This window comes from Mastigoproctus giganteus, chromosome 9 (assembly GCF_048544385.1).
Source record: "Mastigoproctus giganteus isolate SK-2022 chromosome 9, ASM4854438v1, whole genome shotgun sequence".
NCBI classification, from domain to species: domain Eukaryota; kingdom Metazoa; phylum Arthropoda; class Arachnida; order Uropygi; family Thelyphonidae; genus Mastigoproctus; species Mastigoproctus giganteus.
In genome coordinates this window covers 81,543,425-81,560,114 of record NC_143583.1, presented here as the reverse complement: position 1 = coordinate 81,560,114, position 16,690 = coordinate 81,543,425, and the positions used below count along the sequence as shown (strand labels likewise).

General features: G+C 37.9%; 1 protein-coding gene across 3 annotated transcripts in view; it reads right to left on the bottom strand.

The window, feature by feature from the left end:
* Positions 1-16,690, bottom strand: part of LOC150080488 (uncharacterized) — a 169,178-nt gene that overhangs the window by 76,141 nt on the left and 76,347 nt on the right. For all 3 annotated transcript variants that reach the window (XM_090381855.1, XM_090381853.1, XM_090381854.1), the window contains exon 4: positions 1,297-1,440. In XM_090381855.1, the coding sequence (XP_090237981.1) occupies positions 1,297-1,440 (144 nt within the window). The remainder of the gene's footprint in view (positions 1-1,296; positions 1,441-16,690) is intronic.

Here is a 16,690-nt window from a genome sequence, read left to right as displayed (position 1 = left end):
TGATTTCAACCCTTCAACTCAGTCTTGTCTTATATCTCGCAAAAAGGATTCTTCTGCTCCTATGATTATGTTTAGTGACACTCCAATTTCTAGGCAAAATGATATATATCTCTTTTGGGGATTACCCCAACTTCTAATCTCTCTTGGCACAAGCACATTACAAATATTGCTTCCTCTGCATCTAAAAAAAACTGTTTTCTCTTTCGTTCTCTGCGTTACTTTTCTTCTAAACAGCTGCTCACTCTGTATAAATCGCAAATCTGCCCTACCATGGAATATTGTTCCCACATGTGGGGTGGTGCCCCCAAAACCTCTCTCAGGCTTCTTGATTCCATTCAGAAGAGGGCAGTTAGGTTAATTAATGATTCATCTCTAACAGAGTCTCTCCACTCACTTTCTCATAGACATAATATTTCTACTGCATCCTCTTCTACAGATACTTCCATGGGCACTGTTCTTCTGAATTGGCTTCTATAATTCCCGCTCTCTTTAAAAACAGTCCGAACACGTGCCGCCACCAGCCAACATCCATTTACTGTCCAACTTCAAACCCACAGAACCAGAACCAACTTTTCATCTTCCTCATTTATTCATTCAACTGCCGTTTTCTGGAACAACCTTCCTTCATATTTCCTGAAAATTATAATCTACAGAAGTTCAAGTCCAATGTCAACAAATATCTTCTTTCGTCTTCTCAACCTTCAACCCAAGCACGGTACTAAGTACTATAGGTTCTAATACCTCTCTTGTTCGGGGTTCACAAAAAAAAAAAAAGCCAATGGATGCCCTGCCATCACTTTTACCTCTATCCGCCGCCCAGAAGTAATTGCATATGTTTTCTTTTTGGCCCCACCAAATACAGAAGCACCCTCCCTTTGTTTTCAGTTTTTACTCATGTCAAACCACAGTAAACAACACTACAAAAATCGCTTCTGTAAGCTCTTACAACTATACCCACAACTACATCCACAAGTCTACTGATATGATTCTGACAGCAAAACCAAACTCTTTGTTTTGGTTTTACTTTTGGATTTCAGGCATGCTGGCTTTTTAGCAACTAATCAATAAATTTTCTGTTTATACTCCAAGAGTTCATAGGAGGTTACAATTAACCATTGACAAGGATAACATCCTTGTGTGCCAAACACATGAAATTGCAGATATATATATGTATGTATATTGACAGTATTATTATGGAATGTACCACTGTATGTGCAATAACTATGTGTAGAGTAACTGAGCACTATCAGGAAAAAGATTACATTACAACATGCCTTAATTTTTTAAAATACTTACTACAAATGCGTATCTTTTCAAAACGTCACATTCCACGACAGTACCATATCTTTTAAACAGCACTTCCAAATCTGAAGATTTACATCCACTTGGCAGGTTTCCAACAAATATTTTTCTTCTTTGTAGAGGACTGCAACCAACCTCCTGCAATTAATAAACCTCTTAATTCAAAATTCTTGTATTAAGAAAAAAATAACTTCAATAGTGTTAAAAGGGCAATGTGGCTATTCTTCAATGTTGAATTGAAAGCAAAAAAAAAAAGAAAAAAGTAAATACCATATTTTATAGACAATGAGATTTGCCCATGTTTTAAACGGCAAACTAAAAAAAAAAATAATTTTTCAGTTACCAGCAATTCCCTTAACTATTTTGTCTTTTGAGAACAAAATAAAGCATTATTCTCTTAGTCTCTTCCATTTTCAAATGGTCATTCAGTGTTCAAAATTTCAAACGTACATGTGCTTCTGGTTATTATGTATATAAATATTAAAAAATTAAATAAATAACATACATTAAATACCATTAGTTAACTTGCAGTTTCTGGTATAATTCAAGTTTGGCACCCTTCACAGCAGACAAAATTTGAAATTAAATACATTATTTTTGCACAGTGGCCATTTTGAAAGAATATTGGTTTCATGTTAATAACCCCAGGGGTTCATAGGCTTGGCAACACTCAGGGTCCTGAGCAGGATATCATTTTTTCTTGGTGATTCCCTTCTACTTCTCTCAACTCAGAATTGAATTTTTTTTTTTTTTTTGGGCTGGTGCAGCAAAAACCTTGAGCTTCCTTGCACCATATGGATAATAATAATCTTTATTCTGTCAAAAACACAATATCTTGAGGGGAAACTAGAGTAAAACATTAGATATTTGCTGAGGTACATTAGATATTAACTATAATGTGAGAATAATAACAAGTAACCTGAAATAAATGGTGTCAGTACTTCACCAATACCACTATTCTTCATCCCCCCTCTCTCATTATATTTGAGAATGTAGGGAAAAAAATCAGAATCAATCACTTGTTGGTCAAGTTGGGAATGTTACATCTGCAATTGTTCATCCTCACTTTGAAGTGACAATATTGTTCGTTTTCATCAACCACAGTTGCAACATTAGAAGTACTTGTTTATCATTTTAAAGTTCCTTTTTTCAACCACAAATCAATGGTCATTTATGTTAATAATATTTCAAAATACTGATAATTATCAAAAAATAATTTATACAAGGAAGCGAGTAGTTAAATTGGTTCACTTCCCCCTCTCCTTCAACCCGTGTATTCCAGGCTAAATTGCATACGAATGGCATAGATCACTACACTGCTACTTTTTCATAGATTTCATTACCTTTCACATATTTCTCTATGCAAAAGGTTGCCAAAATAGTGTCCTGCAGTCTGATTATCAGGCTATGCCAGTATATTAATAACCAAAAAAAAGTTAAATTGATACAAAAGTGACGTATGCTACAGATATGCAAAATTTATTTTATATTATTTTTTAATTATTAATTATGATTTTTCACGGAACACCTGTTTAGTTTGGGAAAGGCTGTTCTAGAAGATTCCAGCCTACCAGCCTACAAGGCTGATAACAAAACGAAATGCACACTGTCAATTTGTATGTTTACAAGGCTCACTAAACTGGGACTGCAGATCAGTGGAAATTGGTCCTGTGCTGTAACATGTCACACTACACACTTCTGCAGTCTAATTGACACATCTGAGCATTCAGGATACCTGGAAAATACTAACCCTCAAGAAGAATGTTGTTCCAACTGTGACACTGGAAGGACTTATAACCTGGAGGTGTTATCTTGTGGTAGAAACTAGATTCACTGGTTGCAATGCATGAAATTATGAATTCTGCAACCTACATTGATATTCTGGCTAATTCTGTGTGCCTGACAATGTGGCAATTTTATTCAAGTGACCCTTACACACCTTCCAACCTAACTGCTCATGATGCAAAAAAGCAAGTTTATATAGCATCAGCCAAAAAAAAAAAAAAAAAAAACCACCACCCCCTTCTCATTTCACCCATCCACTTGCTCCAAATGTTTGTCTAGTTCTGCTTGAATCTGTTTAAGCTATCAACTTCTACAACGACAGAAGTTTGTTCCAGCATGGACTGAACTGCGATTTGAAGAGAATGATAAAAGAAAATTACAGTAGCCAACACTGACTGCTAACCTCAGCTCAACTGAAACTCTCTAGAATATATAAGAATATAGATAACATTAGGACAAGGCCATGATAGCTCTTTTCATTAGTGGGAGCTCACAAATGCATCAGAGGAGTGGAGCACAATACCACCAGCTTTCTACCAAAATTAGAAAGACTTCCACCATGAAGCACTAAAACAAACATTGCATCCTAACAAATAAATGAATACAAATTAAAAATCATGTGAAATGAATATTTCAATAAAAAAATAAAATTCAGAAATCCATGTAATACACTCCACATTCTGAATTGAGAGGGGGGAAATGCACAATATTTCCTATAGCAAAAGTTGTATAAGGAAAATTGTGCATTCAATTTCAAACACATTCTTAAAGGTGGGGGGGGGGGGGAAGAAAAATTTGCTCTATATATGGGGATGGTCTGGGGTAGTTGTTTTAATGACTACCTAAATTCACAATATAAAGCCGTGTTCAGAAATTTAATCCATAATTACACAAGAGTACTGACACAATATGCAATCCAAAATAAACAGATTGGGTATTTAAATAAAAATATTAATTAGATAGTATGAACCAGAACTGTAATGCTCAATTCTTTCTACGTTGATATCAACATATTTTTTTGATTTTTTCGTTTTAATTTCTGGAGAGTATCATATGGAAGTGTTCTACGTACTATATTGAGGTAAACTTCTCTTATTTTTACATATCATCATCATCATCATCAGCCATTTTCAATCCACTGCAGGATGAAGGCCTCTCCAGCAACTTTCCAGTTCCTTCTGTTTTGAGCACTGGCCATCCATTTACTACTCAAAAACTCATGAATTTCATCTATCCATCTCCGCTTTTGTCTTCCAGGTTTTCTTCTAGCTCCTCTTGGGTACCATTCTGTTATTTTCTTAGTCCATCTGTCATCATGTCTTCGAGCTATGTGTCCTGCCCAAGACCATTTTAGTTCTTTAGTTTTGATAAGAATGTCCTTTACTTGAGTTTGCTGCCTAATCCATGTGTTTCTCTTCTTATCTAACAGTCTGATTCCCAATATAATTCGTTCCATTCTTCGCTGTGTAGTTCTTAGCTTCTCTTCCATTCTTTTGGTGAGTGCCCAAGTTTCACTTCCATAAGTCATGGTGGGGAGTATACATTGATTCATTATTTTACGTTTCAGACAAACTGGGATATTGCTCTTCAGTATGTGACTATATTTCCTGAATGCTATCCATCCAAAATTTATTCTTCTCTTGACTTCCAGCCATTTATCATTATTACAGCTAATAACTTGTCCCAGATAAGTATACGACTCCACCTTTTCAATTACTGCTCCTTCAATCATTATTTCCCTTTCCGTGGCATACTTGTTCATCATTACTTTTGTTTTAGCCATATTCATCTTTAGTCCAAAATCCTTACTAACTGTGCATAACTGATTAAGATTTTCCTCTAATTCTTTGGGATCGTGGCTTATGACCACAATGTCATCTGCAAATCGTAAATGGTTTAGGTACTCTCCGTTCACATTGACTCCTTTCTGTGACCAGTCTAATCTTCTGAAAGCTTCCTCAAGGGCAGCAGTAAACAGCTTCGGAGATATTGTGTCTCCTTGTCGAACTCCTTTCTCGATTTTAAATTTGCTACTGTCTTTGTCTAGTCTAATAAAGGATGTAGCACTCTCATATATTTTCTTCAAAATCATAATATATGGAGTATCTATGCCTTGTCTTTCCAGTGCCCGAAACATTGCCTTATGCTGTATGGAGTCAAATGCCTTTTCATAATCCACAAATGCCAGGCATAATGGTGTTTTATATTCATTTGCTTTCTCCATTAGCTGTGATATTACGTGAAGGTGATCCATAGTTGAGAATCCTGTCCTAAAGCCAGCTTGCTCTTTCGGTTGATTCTCATCAAGTATTCTTTCTAATCTGTTAGTAATGACCCTTGTGAACAACTTGTAGATATGGGATAACAGACTAATTGGTCTATAATTTCCAATTTCTGATTTATCTCCTTTCTTATGCAGCAAAACTATGATTGCATTATTCCACTGCTTAGGCGTCACACCTTTTCTAATGCACTTTGTGAAGAGCCTTGCCAGTTTTTGTGTTATGTCTCTTCCTCCCAATTTTAACAACTCTACAGTAACTTCATCTTCCCCCGGGGCTTTCCGATTCTTCATTTTCTTCAATGCATGTTCTACCTCATCAGGAAGAATATCGGGTATGTCGTATGTGTTGCTACTTTGCAATCCATCTTCCCCACTGCTGGTATCATTCCCTCGCTCCTTGTATAATTCTCTATAGTAGTCTTCTGCTTTTTGAAGTATGCCTTCTCTGCTGTTTATAAGTACACCATCGCTATTCTTCAGTTTCAGTATCATTTGTCTTTCTGTATTACTGCTCATGGCTGCTGATTTAAATCCTTTGTTTTCCCTTAATGCTTGTTCTACTTTTCTTGTGTTAAATCTTCTTATGTCCTCTCTGAGTCTCTTTCTAATGGCTTTGCATAACTCAGTATACTCAATTTTCTCCCTGTCAGTGTTTTTCTTGCTTTTCATTTGTCGTCTTTGGTTCATCATGACAAGTGTTTCTTGACTAATTTTTTCTTCTTTGGATTTCTGTTTCCCTATAGGTTTCTTGGGCTTTATCACTTTCAAAAAGTTGTAATATTCCTCGTCGATATCTTGGTCCTCAGCAGTCTGCAGAAGCTCATACTTGTTCTTAAGTTCCAGTACATACTGCTTTTTCTCCTCTTCTGTTATCTCAAAGACCTTTGTATTATTTACTCGAGTCAGTTTTTTCCTTTCCTTTCCTACATCTATATCAAGTGTACATCTTACCATTCTGTGATCACTTCCAACATTTACCTTATTCAGGACGGTAACATCAGTCACAATATATCTTCTGTTAGTGAGGATGAAGTCGATTTCATTAGTTGTTAATCCATTTGGACTCTTCCATGTCCACTTTCTGTTCACCCTTTTCTTGAAAAAAGTGTTCATTACTGACATTCCTTGAGATTCTGCAAATTCCACAAGTCTTTCACCTCTTTTATTTCTTTCACCAATTCCAAAATTTCCTATAGTTCCTCTTTCTGCACTGTTTTGCTTTTTTCCAACCTTAGCATTGAAGTCCCCCATAATAATAGTGTAGTGGGTTTTCTGCTCATCTAGAAGACTCCCAATTTCAGTGTACATTTCTTCGACCTCTTCATCATCATGGCTCGATGTTGGTGCATAAATCATTATAATCTTTAGCTTGTACCTCTTAGAAATCTTGAGTATTAGTCTTGACACCCTTGGTGATGTACTTTTGAATTCCAAAATGTTGTTTTTAAAATCTTTATGGACCAGAAACCCAACTCCACCTTCACTCCTTTCACTGTTTCCATTGGTGTACAGCAGATTTCCACTTGATAAACTTATAGGTGATTCATTTCTTCTTCTTGTTTCAGCCAAACCAATGATATTCCAATTCACATTTTCTAATTCCTTTTCCAGCTCTAGTATCCTGTCTTCACCGATGAGTGATCGTACGTTATAACAGGCCAAGTTCAATTTCCGTGCATGGCAGCCTGGTCGTACCCAGAGATTCTTAGCACCCTCTGCTTCCACTCTGATCCTCTTGCTGCCGTAAGAGGGAGAGTGAAAGCTGCTGGGGACTGAGGGCCATTTGTATTGTTGTGCTCTCATTGCTGGAGGGTTTGGTCTTTTCCTCTTCAAGCTGACCAGGCGTCTTGAAGAGAACCACTCTACACGTTCGTTGCCACCTAAGTGACGTAACAGGGCTTACCATCGAGAAGGTGTGCATGAGTGGATTTTAGGGAGGCAGGCCAACCGGACTTCTCCTAAATCTTCTGTAATAGAGAGATATTGGATCCATCAGTGTTTTAGGCTGAGTGTCTGATAACACACAGGATACCTGTTCCCCTATAAACCTGTATATTAATGTTTTATATTTTTACATATATAAAACATTAATATACAGGTTAAATTTTTTTTTTTTTTTTTTTTTACAGTTTTTTGATGAGTATTGAAAAATTTTAGTCTCTCCTCAGGCATTTCTCTTTCTCGGCAGATATTGATTGCATATGAGAGGTTACTAATTAGCAGAAAACAAACCTGTAAAAAAACATGACACCTCTACTTATACAGATCAGAGTCAAGTTGATCAATAATAAAAACACTGATTAGGAAGCTTGTTTGTTTGTTTGCTCGCTTAAGGGTTTTATGGTGCATCTGTGACTCAAGTAAACTGCTTAGGAAGCAATCTGTCAGACACGCCAAGTCTGTTATATATTAGCAAAGTTGGTTTGACTCTGAGGAATGGCTGGGTTAATACCACACAAGCAGTTATCCAAGAAATTTGGCAAGGAGATAACTCATTACCTTCACACTTGAAAGTGGTCATTCGTTGCTCATTTATGAGCAAAGCAGCCTTCTGATCCTAAATGTTTAAGACCACGGTTTAGATAAAGGACGACATTTTAAAGTGGAGCGTGGGATAAAGGATTCCATTCCTACAAGGATAATTTCACTGACACAATCTGAGGAAACGTTGACATTAGACAGAAGTTTTGAAACAGTAATCAGACCAAGGAAAAGAAAAGAAATCTCGCAGGTCATCCCATTTTGCATTCTTGTAATGCCAAACAACATGAGGTTGGGAATAGCCATGAGATAAAGGCTCCATTGGAGAAGAGAATCAACAAGTTGTGATCTGAGGTGCCTATATGACCACTCACTTTGACCATGTACTTAGAAGGGTTGTTTGTGAGAAAAAAGATCAAGCATGTTGGCTGTATGGTTAGGATTGTCCGGTATTCTTGTAGGTAAATGAACTATCTGTGCGAGATCATTAGTAACTGCAAAAGGCTCAGCATCTCGGCCAGCTGGGTCAGTGTGACTATAAAATGGAAGCCAACTGGAGTTGTGAACATTAAAATCACCAAGAAAAATTACCTCACTGTTAAGAAAGTTGGACTGGAGAAAGTCAAGGAAAATCCCAAGTGGAGTTGGGAGAATGGTAAAGACAACAGATGAATTTGACACGATGTTGTTGTTATTTGGTTTTTAGGAGCATTGGCAACTAAGGCCATATTGCTCCGGGGATATGCGGTGGTCATTCCCTGACCTTTCCACATCCTCTGTATTTGGTGGTCACGGGCTCGAACCCCAGTCTAATCAAGAAGTGTGTACTACGATGACGTAGCACACACATAGTTGATACAATGACGTAGAGAGATCTTAAGCTAGAAAAGATTGAAAAGAAGAGATTCCAAATTACCAAGTCTGACAGGGAATATCGGAATGGACATATGCACAAATATCACCTTTGAGGAAAAAAGAATCATACAGCGAATAATTTGGGCAACTGAGATGAGCAGTAGTTGAATCAACCAATAAAAAAAAAAAAAAAAAAATACATGGGATTTGGAAGACTGCAAGTGGAAATGGACATCACTGAGATTAGAACTGAGACAACATATATTTGTGAAATGAACTAGGAAGCATTTGGGAGGTTTAGATCTTTTTGCAGATAGTTTGACAATTCATGGTATTCAATAGTAAGAAAAAGTGAGTGGGGGGGGGGGGGTGGACATGCTGTATGAAGTAATGAAGTTTTTGGATATGGCATACACATAGTAAGAACATACCCAGATCCTTGACATAACGTGGCCTCGACAATGGTGCACACACCAGTCACTATTTGGCAGAGTTGAGGTAGCAAGATTATACATTAGCTGATCTGGAAACCTCCTAAAGAATTACCAATAGGTTCGGTTTAGTGTACTAAATAGCGGCCAGCCTACGGTCACTGTTTTAGAGCTGTACTCTCAAAGATGTAAGGAAGATTATATCTTGCCATTATGTCCATCATATATAGGTTCTCTTTCATCATGTAGTATGACTGACTTCAAAAGTCAGTCATACTACATGATGGAAGAGATAAGGAAGGGTTAACCGGAACTTAGCTGTGGAGACTGAACACTGGTTCCCTGACTTCAAGCCACCAATAAGCAAAGTGGTGGTAGTAACGCACTGGTCAAGGAGTCATCTATCACCTAGTACTGCCTGGTAGCATTCCTCTATGTGGTGTGGGTGCCACAGCTCGATCTCTGCTTATGTTGATTCACACCTGGGTGGTCATCCACAGTGTGCTTATACCCCGTACTTTCTTACACTAATAAGAGTTTAGGACAAGGCCTCAACCTATGACATTTGTTAGTGCATTTGCATTGTTACTACACAGTTGAAAAATTCAACTATGTAGTAATTACGTAGTAAATTGAACACATTTGATGTCATTCTGAAGCATATTTCAAAGGCGCTTATGACCAATTGTGTTATTTGTTATTTTGTATTCATTTAGTTCAGGGGTAGACAACCTATGGCCCTCAAATGTGCATAATCTGGCCTGCAGTCATTTTTCAAAATATATGTAAACAGCCTGCCATTTATATATACATTTTTGGATTAATGGAATTTCTGATGTAAATTTAGAAAATGCTCTGCCCATTGCCATGACAAATATCAATCCAGATATTGATTCACTGATAAAAGTAAACAGTATCAAATCTCTCATTAAATATTATAAAAATAAAATATTGCAATTTTTGTTACTGGAATTTTATTTTTATTTTATTACTATAATTATATTTTTAAAATTATCTTTAATTTGTATTTCATTTTATTTATTAATAAAATTAATTATATTTATGTGTATACGTATAAATATTACAATAAATAACAAAGATCCACACAAATTGTCTGAAGCACAGGCCCAGCAACAACTTGACATCTGCTAACAATCAGCTTGACAACCAGATTCTAAAAGTGGATCATAACCTGTGTTGGAAAATCAGGGTTTCTGCATAATCCTGACAAGAGAAGGTAGTGTGCCCTAAGATAAAGAGCCTTAACTCATGGTTCAACAGATTAATTTGGGCACAAGGTGATGTTATGTATTTGGTGAAACTTTGAGGTTGTTGTGCACTACCAACTAGTTCCAGTCAGCCCCAACTCACCAAGCATGATTGACCCACAAGAAAATTGGGCAACATCAAAATTCTGTTGCATCCAGCATATAGCCCAGACATTGTGTCATCTGACTACAGTTTGTTCTGCTCCATGACTATATTCCTATGCAGACAGCATTTTGACACATTTGACGAAGTCGAAGAAGCCTGTTAAAAGTTGTCTCTAATTCCAAGCATTTGTACCATAGCCAAATTCAAATGCTTGGAGCCAGAGAGATAAAAGTCATCGAAAATGATGGCCTGCATTTTGCAGATTAATTTCTTCTTCTTGTAGTTTTATTTATAAACAAATAAACCTCATATTGTGGGAAAGAACTTTTGAACCTTGGTAGTTTATATTTCACTCAAAGAGCCAAAATTGCAAGTTTGATGTTCACAGGCACGGGTGAACCCACAATTCAAAGGTGGGAAGACTGACAGTCACAGAAGCAAATGCATACAAAGCATATCTCCCAATCTGATCTGCATCACTATTAAATTATATCATCCTGTATGTAGAATCTTTGTATTGGTGATGTGCCAAGAAAATCATACCTTGTAACTTTGTATTGTAGCACATGGTAGAGAAATTCTAGAGTCTAATTGTGGTAAATAGCTATATTAAAGGTTCAAATCACATAGATTAGCATTAACAGATAATTTTATTAGCTATTATAATTAATTTATAACTTTAAAAGTGTAATGGTATCACGTAAACTTCATAAAGAAATACATATAATATAAACCCTAATATTGTAATATATATTGAATAACATGAACTTCATAGTACACTGGTGTTCAAAGAAAGTGCATCACCTAAGAATTTTACATTTCTTACCATTTTTCGCAATGGTACATCACATTAATGACTAGCAGCACATATAAAAATAAACAAAAGATATTTATTAAATAGTTAAGGCAAAGCTAAGTAATATTTGACAGGTCCTCTCAAAATATTCAAAAAAGAGAATCTGCAACCTTTATACAACAGTTTTGGTAAACATGACAATTATGGCTGAAATGTTATCAGAAGCCCTCAATTTACTTCAGTTTATCATTTTAAATGGAAAATAAAATGAAAAGTTCACCAGGTGCAAACTAATATTTAGTTGAACCACCTCTGGGCCTGATAGAAGCAGCACACTGTTGAGGCATTGACAAGATCAATTTCTGAAGATAATCAACTGATAGTTTGTGGTTCCAAACATGAATTATGGCTTCCCAAAATTCACAAAGGGTCTTTGATTTCTTTCTGGCAACTGCAGATTCCACACAATGCCAATAGTTCTCTATAGGATTCAGGTTCAGGTAGATGACTTTCATCAACCGGTGAAATACCACCACTTTGCTTATTGGAAGCTTGAAGTGGTGAAACCCATGTTTAGTCTCTAGAGCAAAGTTTCCGGCATCCTCCTCTCCCCATACTTCTCCTTCAACCCATGCACGGTACTAAGTACTATAGGTTTTGATACTTTTCATGTTAGGGGGTTTCATAAAAAAAAAAAAGGTCCAAGCTGTTTCCTGGCCAGCTAAGAGTTGTAACGGACAGTTCTTCCAACCAAATTTTTACCTGTAAAAAATGTAGTAGTAGTGGCATGTGATGCAAGAAAGCAAGTGTATGAGCTTATGCAGCATCAGCCAAAAAAAAAAAAAAAAAACACACACCATTCCCTACAAATGCCTGTCCAGTTCCTCCTTAAATTTATTCAACCTATCAACTTCCACAACGACAGATGGAAGTTTGTTCCGGCAATTAACCACCTGCTGGCTAAAGGCAAATTTCCACACATCTATTCTACATCTGTCCTTTCTTAATTTGAATTTATGCCCCCTTAGGTTTGTAATCTGAAAAAGTGGAAGGATTCTCATCAGAATTCAGCATGCTCAACCCATTCAAGGCCTTATACACTTCAATCAGATCACTGCACAGGTGCCTAAACTTAAGAACTTGCAGAACTTAAGCCTCTCTTGGTAAGAGGATCCCTTCATTCCCCTCACCAATCTTGTTGCCCTTCTCTGTACACGCTCAAGTAAATCTACATCCTTCCTAAAATGAGGCCTCCAGACCTGTACGCAGTACTCAAGGCGTGGCTGACCATTGCCTTATACAGAGGGATAATCAGCTCCTTCTCCCTGCTAGCAAAATTCCTATATATCATTGACAAAACCCCATGACCTGCCCTGGCAGCCTGTCTGCATTGCTCAGAAAACTTCATATTTGCCTGCACAATTATTCCCAGGTCTTTTTCATTTTCTACCACCTTAAGTGTAGTACCACACAGTTGGTACGTTTCTCTGGGGTTGCTTCTACCCATATGCAGTACTTTGCATTTGTCAAGGTTAAACTTCAGTTGCCACTTCTTAGCCCATCTGCCCCAAATTATCTAGATCCTGTTGCAGTAGCACACTGCCATTAACAACCCCTGCCAACCTTTGTATCATCTGCAAACTTTGACACTAAGCCTGATATACCTTCATCAATATCATTGATAAATATACAAAACAATGGACCTAACACCAAACCCTGTGGGACTCCACTAATAACATAAGTCCACGAAGAGCAGCACCCATTGATTACCACCCTCTGTCTTCTCCCACTTATCCATCCTTTTATCCATTGTAGCAACTTACCCTTAATACCATTCTGCTCCAATTTGTACAATAGTCTTCCATGCGCAACAGTGTCAAAAGCTTTCGTGAAATCCAAATATATGATATCAAAATTATTTTTTGCATCCAGTTCCTTTGTAACCACATCATAATAACCAATCACATTACAGGATGTAAACATAACTGTCAAACCTCAGAAATTAAGCTAAAGTAACTACAGAGTGCCTACTTGCACTTTCTGTCCGATGACAAAGAGCACAGTCATCCTGAAAGATGAAGTTACTTGGCAAGTTGAAATGGTCTCTAATGGTTGGCAGCAATTTGCCTTCCAATATAGCCAGGTATCCATTGGCATTTATGGAACGTTTTATAAACTACAGGTGACCTACTCTGCAATATGAAATGCAACCCCATATCATTTGGCTGGTGGGGAATTTCAGTGTAGACACCATACAGTGTGGATGGTATTCGTCACCGCATCTATGGCGAATCGTTTGTCTCCCATCAGGGCCATGCAAGTTGAATTTCTTCTCATCCGAGAAAATAACTGGACTTCATTTCACATGCTCCTTACACAAAATTAATCGGGCCTTTTTCATTTTTGTGTGAGGAGGGGCTTCTTAAGACGACGGGCTACAAGTCCATTTTTAAAGGACTTGTAGCCCAGCATCCTAAGAAGTAACAAGTAACAGTTCTAACTGCTACTGCAGTTGCTACCACTCTTGTATGTTCTTCTCATCCTCTCTCTCTTCAACTCAGACAAAGAAGCTTTACAGCTTTTAAGGCATAAGTACTTCAAAACAGGGTCCTGTTTTGGCATAGAGACTGGTTTGCACTGAGTTCCTTTTTTCCCTATCAGCAAAACCAGTATTCTTGAGTTTGGAAAGAAATCTACTCACTGTCAACTGTTTACAAGACATATGACGGGGAAGAACATCCTCACGTAAAGCAACAATATCACTCTTTCTTCGTGGTGTCAACTACACGTAACTCTCCATCCTGACACAAGCAAGGAATGACTGCAACTCTTGCAGAGTGTGCTTATATAGCTGAAAGTAACAGCGATATAATTTTACGTCATCGCCTATGCATGTCAACCTTATCTGATGCAACCTGTAAGAAATATTGCCATATACTTATGTTATTCGGATGACAATTACAATTTTAAGGGGTGATGCACTTTCTTTGAACACCAGTGTATAATATGTATTACTACATAAATACATGATTTCCATTCAAATTCACTTAATTCAATTTGAATAGAAATCATGCCTCAGACCAGAGCAGCAAAGGGCTGAAAGTAGTGGGAGTGCTATGACTTGGGGAGAACTGATGGGGGGGGGGGGGTCCTTCGAATCACAGCCTTGCAAAATGTGCTGCTTGTCTGATGTTTGCAGATCTATTGGGAACAGGACATGAACCAAGGGAGAGGTCTGTGTGTGTTCAATGTAAACAGTGTGAGAATATTACATGGCAATTCATCATTCAGATGGACATTTATGAGAGCTTGAAAATCAGGGCGGATGCCCTAGAAGGAATTAAGTTGGGCTCTCAGCTGCGCACCTCAATGCCAGAGTTACACTTATGCATCGAGCACCAAAGTAGCAACCCACAGGGCAGAATGTACTGGTCCCACAGGAGGTAGCTATTGTCAGGGAAATAGGAAATATACTGTGCAAAAAGGATAGGTGGAATAGGACAAGGGTATGTCTGCCAGGGGGAAAATGTTGATGACACTATACAGGAGATATATTTTAAGGAGACAAAAGGTGATATTGTTGTATATGTTGGTACTAATGACATTAAGAATATATCTGAGAACTAACTTAACAAGTACAGAGCAATGTTTAAAAAAGTTGCAAGTTAGGGTTAAATTTAAGAGTCCGCAATTCAGTCCGGACATATAGGAGGGAGTACACAAGCCTCGTCAATCAATTATGTTCTGGAGAGACTGTAGAAGGCTCATGGGGTAGAACTGTTCTGTGTGGTTTGTATTTGTTAGCAGAAGACTGCTTCTACAGGGATGGGATACACTTAAATAGAAATGGTGCAAGAATATTTGCTGATGCTATTGAGGAAGTGTTAGGCAAGTCAGAAAAATGCTATCCTGGGGGGTACACAATAACTGCATTAACAATATCTGAAGATAGAAGTGAAAGTGGTTTTTGCACTGCTCCTATTGAAACATGCAGCATCCCGGAAAGCAAGGTACAAGATTTCAAAGTCTGCTGTGGGTCATCACGGAACACAGAAATACATGGGCTCTGTTAGGGGAACTAAGGGTAAGAAGAGTTGTGCATATACTTGCATGTACACCAACACTAGGGGCATAGTAAATAAATTTAAAGTATTTGAAGTGGTGTTCACGTCAAATGCAGCAGTGTGGGGGGGATATCAGAGATGTGATGGCATTCAGATATTAGGGTTGCAGAATTTTGATACAGGGAGTACAATGTAATATATATACTTACATGCAGTCTCCAGGGTTCCCTATTTGCTGCTCTGTCATCTGTACTTGGCAAAAGCCAATGCCAGCTGTGTAGTTGAAGTGTGGTGAAGAGTTGTGTTGGAATGCTGGAGGCCAGCAACTGGTGACTTATCAGCCATGGGCAAGGAGCCACAGGTCAGTCACCCACCGGCTCCAATCCTTCACCACAAGATTTCTTACTGAACTTCCCAGAGAATTCTGAGAAAGCACAAGTCTTGAAATGAGCATGAAGGAAAGCAGAAATTTAGGGTCAAGGGAAAAGAAAAGGCAAATGAAAGAGGCATCCCATTGGAAGTTGGAAGACAAATTACTTAAGTGAAGTTGAAAGAACAGGAAGGAAAAGGTGTCTATCCACCCCACAAGGGTTTAGCACATCCAAGCTATGTGCTTGGAAAAACTCCACCCTGGGAGACCAAAGTCTGCTATTTCCTATCGCTATGGGGTTAGCAAAAACCCACTCTGAGAATGTCTTTAGAGCCAGCAGAGAAATCCCACCAGCATGATCCTCGGTCAGTAGGAAGTCCCTCCCCAAGATGAAGTCAGCAATCAGTTCGTATGAGTTAAGATCAAGATTTAAACTCAAATACCAAGCAGTAAGTAAAGTCTGGATAATCAGTAGCAAGTTTTGTTTTTTTTTTTTTACGAGCATTAGCAACTAAGGCCATATTGCTCCGGGGATATGCGGTGGTCATTCACTGACCTTTCCACATCCTCTGTATCTGGTGGTCACGGGCTCGAACCCCGGTCTAATCAAGAAGTGTGTGCTACGCACTGCTGCTCCTGCCCACCTGGCTAGGGAGGTGCCTCAGTAGTAAGAAAGGTCAAGATCAGTTGCCAACAAAGGTTCTGGCATATGGACAAGTCAGTTACTGAAATATGGTCATTGTAATAGGTAATTGGCACTGTATGAGTAGATTCCAGCACAGTTTGAAGACTGCAATAGGTTGGAGAAAGATGGACTATTCCAGTCTGTGAAATAAAGTTCTTCTCTTGAAGACTTTATTTGCAAATTGAGAGAATGCCAGGAAAGACTAGTGGCAATAAAAAAAAAAAAAAAAAAAAAAAGAGTATCCTCTGTGGTGGAGAATCCAA